Raw genomic sequence first — 12,602 nt, forward strand, 5'->3', positions numbered from 1 at the left:
AAAAAGCAAGTTAAGCTAGTGCTGTGAAACAATGACTAACTCTAAACTACTATAATGCCTCAAATTATCTTTAAAATAAAAAGTGACTACTGCCATAACATTCTCAATGACTACCCTAAAGCAGCCATTATTTCTGTTTTACTATGTAGGAAATATTGAAATGAAAGAATCTCTCTTAAAATTCATTAAAAATTAAGTCTCTTCTACACAGTGAATTCTAATTCACAAAAAATCTAGAAGATTCAATAGTTTATAATCCAATTTCTTAATACATATTACAAAATATACAATTACTTTGTAGATAATAGGCCCAGAACTTCTATTGCCCAGTAAAACCAGATGAGAGATCATTATCTTATTTGAGAATTTAATGTAGTAACCAGCAAAATAAATTTCAGAGCTTCAGAAACTAGTGCAAACCTGAGGCAGTAAAACCACAAAGTTGAACACCGTGTGGATTTTCAGACTGGGTCTGGAATAAGAACTTCAATATTCCTTTTAGACAGAAGCTGGTTCCCATAGAGCAAAATGTAACTGAGCAGCAGAAAATGTACGGTTCACTAGAATTTTTTAAAATCCTGAACATCAGTTTAAAGATGGAAAGTGTTTTCCATTCAAGACTTTTTGTGTTTTGTTTTATGGGGAAAAATGAAAAATTTCTTATGTACATCTGGTCTACTGTGCTGGAGTCCTACTTGATAAGTTAATTTTCTTCAGAATGAGCTCTGGTAATATAAAATAAAAACATATTCAGATTTTAACTCTGTTCTTGTAAGCCCAGAGTCTATTCCAATAGTGTATTTCAGCAATGCTATAATAGATATACTTTTGTGACATTTACATATGCCTCACTATTTAGGCTTAGTATGGTAAACAATGTCACTTCAGAGGTGAAGCATTAGTAAACATAGGAAGTCATGTTCTAAGAAATATTCTATTGATTAATAATTAATTATAACAGCCATGTTAATTGTAATTGACTCTTCCTCAGATTCTGTGACATTCATCACAGACTTACATATCAATTAAATTAGAGTTATAAATATACCCTGAAAGGGGCAGTGTTTCTTGACAGTAACATTTTACTGCAACATAGCTTTATGCATCATTTTATATCCTGGGCATACTGCCAGTATTGCATTACCTAAATATCCATTTTATATAGTAACTCTGCATCCTCACAGCAACTTATGAAATCAGTCTGATTGTTTAATTTTAGGTTCCAAATCAACATTCCTTCCAAAGCATTAATCTAGTGGTGAATCCGTGCAATTACCAATTTTGTAAAACTTCTTACGTCTGTGTCTGGTAATTTAAACTACCGTTAATTAAGAGGGTTTTTTTGTGTACGTATTTATGTAAGTGCTTAGAAAATAAAGCAATGGCTAAGTGACACTGTGTATCTCAATTTCTCCTTCCATCATATCATACTTGTTTGCTTACAGGACACTGTCACCTTCCCTTTACTAAAGATGATTAAGATCCTATTTAACATTATCATCTCCATTTTCCAAAGCAGTTATCTGGGTTGAAATTTCGATCTATATCCAAAAGTTGTTCTGGGCATGTGTTAAGTGCAGAGGAATTAATGGAAATTTGATTATTACAGTTCTGCAGTTTTGACTTCCATAAAAAAACCAAACCAAACTAAACCAGTTTTGTCATCTGATAGTACTGCCTCCAGACAGCTGAGAAAAAACAAAACACAGACTAGAAGAGCAAGGAAAAGGTAAGCTGACCTCAGACAAATTCTTTTTTTTTTTTTTTTTTTTTTCAATATGAAAGTAGCAAAAGTTCTTTTACGGTAATTTGGTTAGGTAAAGTTTTGAAGTATCTTCTTTTGATTAACCTTAGTCTTGTTGTAGAACAAATTATTGATAGAATGAAATCTCATTATCCAAATAAGTGAATATATTAAAATACTTACGAAAATCCTGGTAACACCTTTAGATATTAAGGAAATTAGGTGATCTACTTAAAACCTAAATTTCTATCTAGGAACACAACTATCTGTTATTTTTCTCTTCATTTTTGATATCAAAATGCCATTAAATGTTCTTTGATATTTAAAATTTTCATTCTGGGTAGCTATCTTTCAGGATAGATATGCCAAACAATTTTTTGCTTCGCTTTTCAGAATTCTTTCAGTTTTCAAAGTGGAAAGATGTTGTTAATACGAATGATTCTGTACTGGCAAGAACCCACAAAACCTGTGTCAGCAACTCTTGTATATTTGTCGACTCAGTTCCTCTTGTATATTTATAAGGCAGTTGACTAAGTGCCTGAGATATTCCAATTCTTATGACTATCTGCTGAAGGACTGCAAAGGTCTCTAACGTTGTTCAGAAAATTTATGGTGATAAAAGAATTTATACCACTCTGTCAGTCCATGAATAATCATTTTACATGTGTCCTCCTCTGTAATTACTGCACATTATAGTAGAGTTTATGCAACACGTAATGCACTGACTTTTTGGGTAGACCAACCACTACATGTAATGTTATCTCCTCCCATGATACTGCCTTTTTTCCAGTTTCCTGCATTTCCTTCAGATGCTTTACAGTTGACATATTATGTCATTAGGTTCTTTTATCATATTTATTTTGTTATCATACAATATCATATTACTAATTTATCACATTTCAAATCGTTGCATTTCTTTTAATACACAATGAAAGCCACAGAATGAAGAACTGCTCCTACTCACTGTGACTTACAAACAGAAAACCATTGACAAAAATAAAAGTGCGTACTACAAATTGTAGACAATTAAGATAAAATAATATTTCCATAATGTGCAACTGGTTGTTTTTCTGTATAGAGTGATCTGCAAACTGCTATACAGAACACAAAGCTCATTTGACGGTATGGAAATCATGCAAGATAATATATCTTCAGTTCTGAAATCATGGTGAATATGTGGCATATTAATCTTGAAGAGAAATGCCATTTTTATTTTTGAAAGAGTATCCACTTCAGGACTATCAACTTCTGACTACTTTGGTGAGATTCATCTGTTGCCTAACATCTGCCTCCTTATACTTTCCCCTGAAGTTATGACTTTTGTCATTGCTAGGCTCGAAGGGCAATAGATCCGATTCAATCTGATGATTTCCTAACAAACTCCAAGTGTTAAATTCTGGTTTAATTCAGTTAAACGGCGACTTTTATCTCAACTTTGCCAGGAAATCTATTTTGCCTTGGAACTTTAAACAGAGGTTGTGTTGATGATGAAAAATAAATCATGTGACAACAGGCCTGGCTCTGGGAACTTAACCAATAACTACCATTATTTAAAGGGTGCAACTAACATCTTACCCCATATGACCCATTTACCTTTCTTCAGAAGTCAGGTGAGTCAACAGACAACCATCACTCTTCCAAAAATTAACTAAACCCCGTTGATTTATCTACCAAATTACAAAATGTTGTTTGGTTTTTTGCAGACTTGCATAATAATTTTCTCATTCATCCTAGTAAACTAGCTACTGCTTTTTTCTCTGGATTTGAAATCCTTTTCCTTGACTTTGTGATCCCGATAATCTCTGTAAGAGTTTATGGACAGAATAAACATCTCCTGCTAAACAATCACATGACTTGATTTATAAACTACTTGACTTTCTCTGAAGTTGGGGAAAAAGACCTTCCACCTTTTCCAAAAATACTAACTTCAAGTGGCATAAGAAAGGGAAACTTAAGTTTCCTGAAGACAGAAGAAAAGTGTCTGATCTTCAGACTATCAAATGCTGACAGCTTGCAGCAACAGAGATGAATCGCTGGCTATATTTCAAATGTATCCCCTTAGGTGAACCTTAATCAGCTCTCAGATGAGATGCAAATACAGTCATCTCCCAAGATTTTGCTCAGAGAGAGAAACACCAAGTAGAAGCCTCAAATGTAAAAAAGTCCAAAGAAACTTGATACAAGTCCTGCTTTTTCACTTATGTCTTCCTAGGAGAAAATTCACCAGGACTGGAAAATAAATACACCTTGAAAAGCTTCCATACTGGAAAATAAATACACCTTGAAAAGCTTCCATACCAAATGTGGGGAGGAAATAGGCTTTTTTCAGTAAGAAACTGTCCTGAAGGTATTAAGGTTTGAGCACAAAATACTTTGAAGCCACTACTCTGTGTCATGAGAATGGAGCAGTCCGCTCCCAAATGGTAGGACCATGAGTAAAATTTAAGAATGCTTCTATAAAAGGCAATATACACATACAAAGCATGAACAGTGAGGACTGATCTCTGAAAGGCTATTGATTATTTCAGGACATCCAAATCAGTACAGAGAAATTCTGCACTAGCCAACAGTCATGAGAACCTAGTGCTTTTTCATGGTGGCTACAAGAACTGGCCAGTCATTCATCCAATGAATTATACCTTCCTCCATAGTTTTTAGTCCAAAATATTCCCTCTATTATCAGTATGAACAAATTCACATTACTAGACTCTGGCCATGGTACCGCAATTTAAATAAACAGTAACTCCATTAAGCTTGTCTGTTTTTAGAAGACATAATGATTGAAGTGGAAATATAAAAAGCATATAAACTAATCTATAATGAATTATTATCAGAGGCTGAGTATGGGATCCTTATGAACCTTTGAAAAAATTATAAGGTCAAATTAAACTAAACTCAGTGAGACTGAGTAATTAAGACCACTATTTTACTTAAAGCATCTGATATCAAATGGTCCTTGCCTTGCATTTTTCCATTCTGTCTAGACTGTTCTTATGTGAAAGCTATCGTGATACATTAAGCAACTTGCTTGGACTATAAAATACAACATTAAAACAAAGTAGAAGAATATGCCTTTATACCTGTTTCAATCCTAAAAGGAAAACATTTTAGTGTTTTTCCATGTACTTTATGTAATAAGGTTTTTTGTTATGTACTTACGTGATAAAGTGGAACTGTATTGTTTTCTGCTAGCGAGAAATTCAAGACATCTTGCTGTCCAGGTTCAAGCCTAACATTAATAGTAGATGTCAACACAGATGGACTAATAGGGTAGTTTGGACTGCTTGTGTTTTTGCCCTTTTTTCTTGACCTACGACCTGTGTCCCTTTTGTTGTCTTTTTGTGTCAAAGGCTCTTCTTGGATGACCAGTATCTTGTCATCACTCAGATATCGCAGGAGTGAATTCTCAGAGTCAGTTGTTGGAGGGAACAAAAGAAAAAAGAAACATAAGTAAGAGGAAACAAACAGAGAACCATTTTGGCTGCACCTGTATTGTCAGCTCGGTTAATTCCCCACTTCATCTGAGGCTCTTTCCTCTGCAAACAAACTTACTTGTACCAAGGTTCCAGTCAAGAGCAAACTAAGTAGTTGGCACAAAACCTAGGCACAGAGAAGATGGTGGTGCATACCCAAGTCCTTGTGTGACAGATAGTATGAAGCTAGTCTACATCGTATGGCTTGTGTAACAAAGAAAATATAAATACAGCCAAAAGGTTTCAAGTGAAATGTCCAAGATCATCACTTGGTATTGTTAAACTGGAAAGAGTCATGTGAATGTCAAATGAATTCTGAGGGCTTGCACTGGACTCAGTACCACATTTACTGACACCCCCTGCCATTTGAGGTGAAAATGAGCATACACATTAAATATTTGTGAATTTTATCAAGCAGGGAGTATCTCTGGGACCATTAGAGAGGCAAGGATTGTAATTTCAAGGAACCTAACAAACTGGAATAATGGTATTAAGGAGATGTGCAGTATACTTGGGCACAATTTCAAAACGGGAACTCGCCAGGCAACAAGTCTAAGGAAAAGAATCTGTCTAAACTAAACATAAATCAACAGATTTGGAATAAATCAGAAAAGTCTTGTGCCTTAAATGAAATTTATTTTCTCTTGGAATGGAAGATTATTGAAAAAGGTAGTTTAAAGTCCTGTATTAATTTTCAAGAATATAATTCAATTTCGTCATATTATAAGTAGTCAAGTTGAACTCCTCTCAGCTACCCACACTGTGCCTAAAAGATTCTGAAAAAACTATTTAAGAATCTTTAACAATTGGCATAACAATAAATATATATGCACATTTGAAGAATATTCTTTTGAATTATATAATCACTTTTTAGCAGAGGAAAAAAAGGAAAAAAAAGGAACTTTGCTATCACCATGCTTTTCCCAAAGTTCATAATTCCCACTAGAATCAATAGAAATTTATATGGTTAGGACTGCTGGTCTGAACAGTGACAGTACAATTGCTGATTCTGGTTTCAAATTCATTCATAATAATCAAAATGTGTCTCAAAGGACATTACCTTACATCTATAACGTCACTTATTGTTTTCTAGGACTGTGCAGATTAAGAACTGATTGCTATTAACATATGTCTGAATCTTATAAGTCTTTTTTCCCCTTGATGTTTCTCTTTCTTTATAGTAGAATTAGCTAGAGTAAATCCCTCCTACTAATACAAACTTTTTAATTTTCAGAAATAGAAACACAAAAACTCAGATACTAAACAGGCTTTTTTATATTCTCTGTGGCACTCAAGAAAAATAAATTTGGTTCCTGCGATATCTTCAAGCTTCTTAAGTAACAAAGAAAAAAAAACCTTGGAGAACAGCAGAGAAAAAAAAATAATACTCACCTCTGCTTCCCCTCTTGTACATGTTTTGTTCTTTTGACTCCCCTATCCAACTGTACTCAGTAGGCATAGAAACAGGCCTTAAATCTCCTGGAAACAATTCAAGACAAACCAATATAATTTTTGAAGACTAAGAATAGAAGGCTGTAGAGTAAGTAATGCCTATAAATTACAGGCATGACAAGACCCTTCAGAGCAATCCTTTTTATCAGCACCTATACATTATTAAAGCTGTAGCATTCAGGATCATTTAAACATCATATATGCCAGATTCTCCTCTTCATTATACCGACCTGACGGAAAGTACCGCTGACTTTAGTGAAAGCACTTGTAAATGTAAAGCAGGCTACAAATTTATTTTTAAACTCTGTTCTGTAAAAACTTGCTGACTCATTAAATAGGTGGTTTGGAATAAAGAGAGAAGCAGTTCTTAAATGGACTAATATGCTTTGGTAAAACTAGAAAGACTATTAATACAGATACAACATTACATATCTATCAGTTAAACAGTAAAACCTATCTGACCTGGAAAAACACACAGTGAGTAATGAGGGGATCTCATAGTTTCAAGGAATGTAAATTTCAAATGAGTTAAAAAGAAAACATAGAGTGCAGGTTGGTAACAACAACAAAAAGAAGATTCAGATAGTAGGGTTTTAATTACTACGATTTTATGGCACTGTGGCTGTAAGATATTAACGTGCATTAGTCATTCCCTGCTACGGTATCAGTAGAACATTGATAGCAGGCCATTAAATGAGGAATACTACAAAACTGACTATAAAACATTAGCACTTTGGCCTTGTCAGTGTGCATTATTATCACAAAACACAGAAACACACCCTCTAGATTATGGGTTAAATTCTGTCTGACCCATAAAGCCAAAGATTCCTTTTTCCGTATGCCAGCTGACTAAATTTAGTGTGTTTCTTTAGCACTCCAGCAAATTTTTTTAAAGTAGTTTGCTACTGTTCTGTTTCTAGGATAATTACAGAATTTAAATGTGAACAAGAGTTTCTTTTTCATTACCAATTTCCCTAGGTTGATTAGAGTGACAAAGTATTTTCTGTGGATTATTTGTATGCTAATATAGTTTTTTATTCACTTTTCTTCCAAAATACAGCTTTTTAGCTACTAAAATGTTAGGAGGATTTAAGAACAAACAGGTATATAAGACAAGTATGCTTCTGGATAACATGATTTTCTGAAAATTGAATGGGTAACATATACCTACAGTACTGATATTTTCCCATATTATACTTTTGCTCATACCATAAAAGTTACTGTATAACTAATTGTATGGAAAATATATGTCGTTTCTGTCTGCCTACCAGTTGAAACTACCTTTAACTACAAATGTATTATTCAACTCCTAATCTCAAATTTGGCCTTAGAAGAACAATATTAATTAAGAAAAACACCCCAACAAATCAAACAAAAGGAAGAATCTGTAATATGGAAAAGAATGAGAAACAAGTAAAGATTATAAATTCAAAAACAAAAATATGAAAATAAGAACGCACATAACAAATGAAGATCAACATAATAAAACTTAGCAGTATTTCTGTAAAGAGAAGAAAGGTCTGAAGCTCTGAAGAGATTTGTAACACAAATACCAGATGCCACAGCACAATCAATGTCAAAAATAGAAATTTAGGACAGGAAACACACAAGCCAAACAAAGGAACTAGTGATTTTGCATACTGCTTATTTTACTTCCAAGTTCTTTCCCAAACAAATGTAAGCTATAAACTGTTTTAACATTGCAACTTGGATCTGTTTTTGAGGAGTAGAAAATTATTGTGTACAAGTATACCAGTATAAATTGAAAGAAAAAACCCCAAAACTTATTTATGGTGGTTTTGCCTCTTTAACACATAAACAGAGGAGATTTGATATGCATTGCCACAAGAACTCTAAACACCATAGCATGTTAGAATCGGACTAATATTAGAATATAACTCTAGGTTAAAAAAAAAAAAATGCACTGCAGCAGTGATAAATACAAGCTTAATTTTCACAAATGGTTTGAGAAAGTGGACTTATTTGCCTCCTTGGATTTTGCATACATTATCAATACTGAGCACCTCGTCTGCCTGACTATCCTTCCACCTACCAGCTGCAACAGAGACTGGTTTCTAATAATCGTTTCAATTCTGGTTAGTCCATGGCAGGAATTTCTGAACTGTGGTTTGTGCGAGTCCTAGCAATAATGAAAGCATCTGCTCAACCGTGAAAGACTTCAGAAGTTTTATTTTCCTTACTTTGCCCATGGCTATCCAGTTCCAGCATCAGATACGTGTTTATTGGATCTACCATAAATCCTGTCTTTCCACCAAAAGACATATCATCACTTTGATGGTTCAAATGTACATCTAAGTCAAAAAGTACAGAACATTCTACTACAGTAGAACAAAATTTAGATTTGGAAGTCTGTTAATTGACAGATTAATTTAATCCATAGTTTAAATAATTCTGGTTTAACAATTGTTTTTGAAACAAAGGCATATTCCTGAGACTTTAAAATCAAATTCCTTCTAGATTTTCAAAGTTACAGAAAATCAGAACTGTCCATCATAAACACAAGAAAAATATTGCTTATTACTGGGATCAGGCACAGAGCCCAACATTTTAAGTCATCATGCAGCATGAACTTATGAAAGTAAGCCAAATACATCCATCTGGCTCCAATTTTAATCACAGTTAAGATCTATCTTTCATTCTAATTTTATTATAAAATGATGTCATTTATCAGGGAGATAAAGATTGAGTATTATTAGTCTTAAGATGGAATCCTACTCTTCAGTGTTACAGCTCTTTCAAGCATCAAGTATATGGCTGTACAAGTTACTAAAAAATATCCTACATATAGCAAAGATCTATTAGAATTTCCCTATTCTGAAAAGGTAGTGTATACATATACATGATCCTGTCCATTTTACAATTGATTTTTGCCATTTTTTTTACCATAAATCCAGCTGCAGTTAGCAAAATACAAATCCAGGACAAAAGTTCTGTTTACGTGATAAACATAAGCTAAGATTTCTTTCAAACTGTTAGAATGACAAAAACAGAACAACACTTGGAAAGTTGGATGTCCTTTGCTGGGAAAGTCTAGCTACAGTGAATTATCACTTGCTAGCTGCAGTGAACTATCACTGCAGCTTGACGTAATTTGAAGTATCCTTGCAGCTGTCATATTTTCAGACTTGAATTCTACCCTCTCAGCTCTTGAAACAGCAGGTGAAATTACTTAACTGTCGCTCATTAGCTGATCTTAACCAAAAGGTAGTGCAGTTGAAATCTTAACCCAGGTAAGTTATATATACTATGCCATAGATATCTCATAGATATAATATAGATATATCTGATATATGATATATAGCTATATCATAGATGTAATAAGAAAACCTCAGCAAACATTTATTGACAGAAGAAAATGCGTGTGCATCTTAACTATCAAAGTCTGTTTTGGCATCCGGGGCCATCAGTTGCCCTCTCTTCTAACATTTATGGTGGTAACAACACCGCAGTCTGAGAACAGGGAAGAGAAAGCCACATCGTCTCTAAGTACTAACAACTGAAAGAAGCATGGGAAACTACATTTAATAACATCCATGGTATCAAATCCTGCACCAGAGACTAACCAGTTCTGTGGCAGACCAACAGAATCAGTGCCTGAAGTGCTTAAAGATTTTTCTTTTTCTTCCCCAACTGTGTTCCATTTCGGCTGTTATTAGATCTTCCACTATAACTGCCTTTGATATTATCTCCATTGAACTGCACTATGTTTTTATTACCTGTGTTCTTCACAGACATTTTTCTTTACTACTCTGAGCTTGTAAGAGATTTTCCCTTTCCTAGATATAAAAGACAAAAAAATTTAGGAACCCTTTTTAACAAAATGAGAGAAAGGAAAAAACCCTTAGTCTCAGAGCAGGTGAATGAAGTACTGATTGATGGCATCACATCTATCTATCTATCTCAAAAGATAGAACCTACCCATACAGAATGCCATGATCAGAAGGAGGAGTCATTGCTTTCTCTGAGGCTCAGAAATAATGCCATTTTCAAAATCAAATATAATTACAGTTTTTAAAAGAAATCTTTTATCTTAAGTCTGTAAACTTTACAAAAATAACTTACTGCCTTGAAAATAAAACCACTGCAAATATATGGAGAATACACTGCTGTATTTCAGTAGTATTCTTCTAAAATTCACCAAACACCGAGCAAATCAGTTTTAACAGAGAAACAAACAAACAAAAAATAATCAATTCATTTTCAGCAATACCTTTTATATAGATACATATACAAGCACATATAAGTTTGTATACCTGTACACCCCATATGGATTTACATACACATGAAATTTCTGTATAAAACCAGAGTTTATTATTTTTAATAGCATCTTATATATTTAAGCAGTCCCCATTCTAAGATTTTGAAAGATATTTCTAGTATTAACAATGCATTGCAGGATACTACTCATGTAATTATATCCATTTAATACAGCACTGAATTTTGGAGGGCCTTACATCTTACAGATACTTTTATACCACAAGTAAGTCTTTTCAGGCCCTCCATTGAAATTTAACAGTCCAGAACACTGCAACTAAAATAATCTCCAAGAGCTTGTGAGTGAAATTGAGTAAAATCAAGATTCTAGCTATCCAAATAATATGAACTCAAGTCTCATTCAAAATTTTAAGTGCGCACTGCAGACTAAATATCTTACACACTCCTGATCCTGAACGTTAGCTTATAATTATACTAATTATTCCTTCACATAAACTTTTGTCTAGTATTTAAAGCCAACAGCTCATGGTCTAACAAAGAATGATGGGTATTTGGGGGTGCTGCAGTGTTAATAACACAATTTGTAAATCTGGTCAATTTAGCAATTTTAAAGAAATCAAGCCTACCGTGAGTGGGTGTTTTTTCTCTTCTCCGCACTCCTGTAGCTCTGCTTCTCTCATACTCAGAGCCCACAGGGTGACCTTCACCTTCAATTAAGGTGTAGTATTTCCCACTTTCATGCTCCAGAAAATAGTTCGGAGACTCAGAGCCTTTCATTCCAGACTTTCCAAATTTGCTGATGTCATCACAAGACATTACTCCAATTTCATCTCTAAAAACAGTAAACCAGAAGATTATGGAGAAATTAACCATTTTATGATAAAGCTAAAGCGTACAACTGTCTCTCCCAAACACTAACAGTGAAAAGTCCTGCAATTGAAATGCTGTGTGTGTGAACTTTCATAAAAGTGATTCAATTCAACAAATGTAAATTCATGAAATCATCATTAGGTTCCATTTTAACATAGTTATTCAGGAGTTTTCTAGTATTTGAGAGGGAGCATAAGAATTGGTATAACATGAGAAGGCAAGGGTTTCCCTTGCAGAAATGCTTGCTTTAGAATAAGATACAAGTGGTCACATAAAAGTAAATAAAGCTAAAATCATTAAAGACTTCTTTAAATGCTTTCTTGGGTTAGGACTAAACCTACATTTTGCTCAACTGATACCTACCTAAGTGAAAGTGAAGTCTTTCAAAATAATTATATGCTGCTTAATGTATTTCTAGCTCTTAATTTTACTAAATATTTAGTTTGATTGTGGGGCTTTTTGTTTATTTGTTTTTATTAATCTAGTGAAATTTAAAAAAATTTAAAATTTTATTTTTCAAAATCTCAAATTCATTAGGATGTAAATACCTGGGGCCATAAAGTCCTGACATAGGAGACAGAATGAAAACATCCTGGAGTGCCGAGTTCTCCATTTTTGCGGATATGCCCATTGTACTTGTTGGTGTTGTAGAGCTGCTTGTTGGACTGGTTGGAATTACAGGCTGTAAAAAAAAAAAAGCACATGAATAAATTAATATTTTCGGCGCTACAAGTAAACAACAAAGTCAATGTGCATAATTTTAGGAATCTTGACCTCTTTTTTTGGATTAGCCTTTTTTTCGAATTACTGAAGTTTCTTCCAAAAAG

The 12,602-nt window shown here is 33.8% G+C and overlaps 1 protein-coding gene across 1 annotated transcript in view; it reads right to left on the reverse strand.

Annotated features, from left to right (window-relative positions):
* The window catches only part of LOC103919189 (connector enhancer of kinase suppressor of ras 2-like), a 211,679-nt gene that overhangs the window by 48,168 nt on the left and 150,909 nt on the right, over nucleotides 1–12,602 (reverse strand). Inside the window, exons 9-13 of the mRNA XM_009326655.1 lie at nucleotides 12,324–12,457; nucleotides 11,532–11,737; nucleotides 6,610–6,696; nucleotides 5,261–5,265; nucleotides 4,904–5,149 (exon numbers count right to left, since the gene is read on the reverse strand). Coding sequence (XP_009324930.1) covers nucleotides 4,904–5,149; nucleotides 5,261–5,265; nucleotides 6,610–6,696; nucleotides 11,532–11,737; nucleotides 12,324–12,457 — 678 coding nt within the window. The remainder of the gene's footprint in view (nucleotides 1–4,903; nucleotides 5,150–5,260; nucleotides 5,266–6,609; nucleotides 6,697–11,531; nucleotides 11,738–12,323; nucleotides 12,458–12,602) is intronic.

This window comes from Pygoscelis adeliae, unplaced genomic scaffold (assembly GCF_000699105.1).
Source record: "Pygoscelis adeliae isolate BGI_AS28 unplaced genomic scaffold, ASM69910v1 Scaffold216, whole genome shotgun sequence".
Lineage (NCBI taxonomy): Eukaryota > Metazoa > Chordata > Aves > Sphenisciformes > Spheniscidae > Pygoscelis > Pygoscelis adeliae.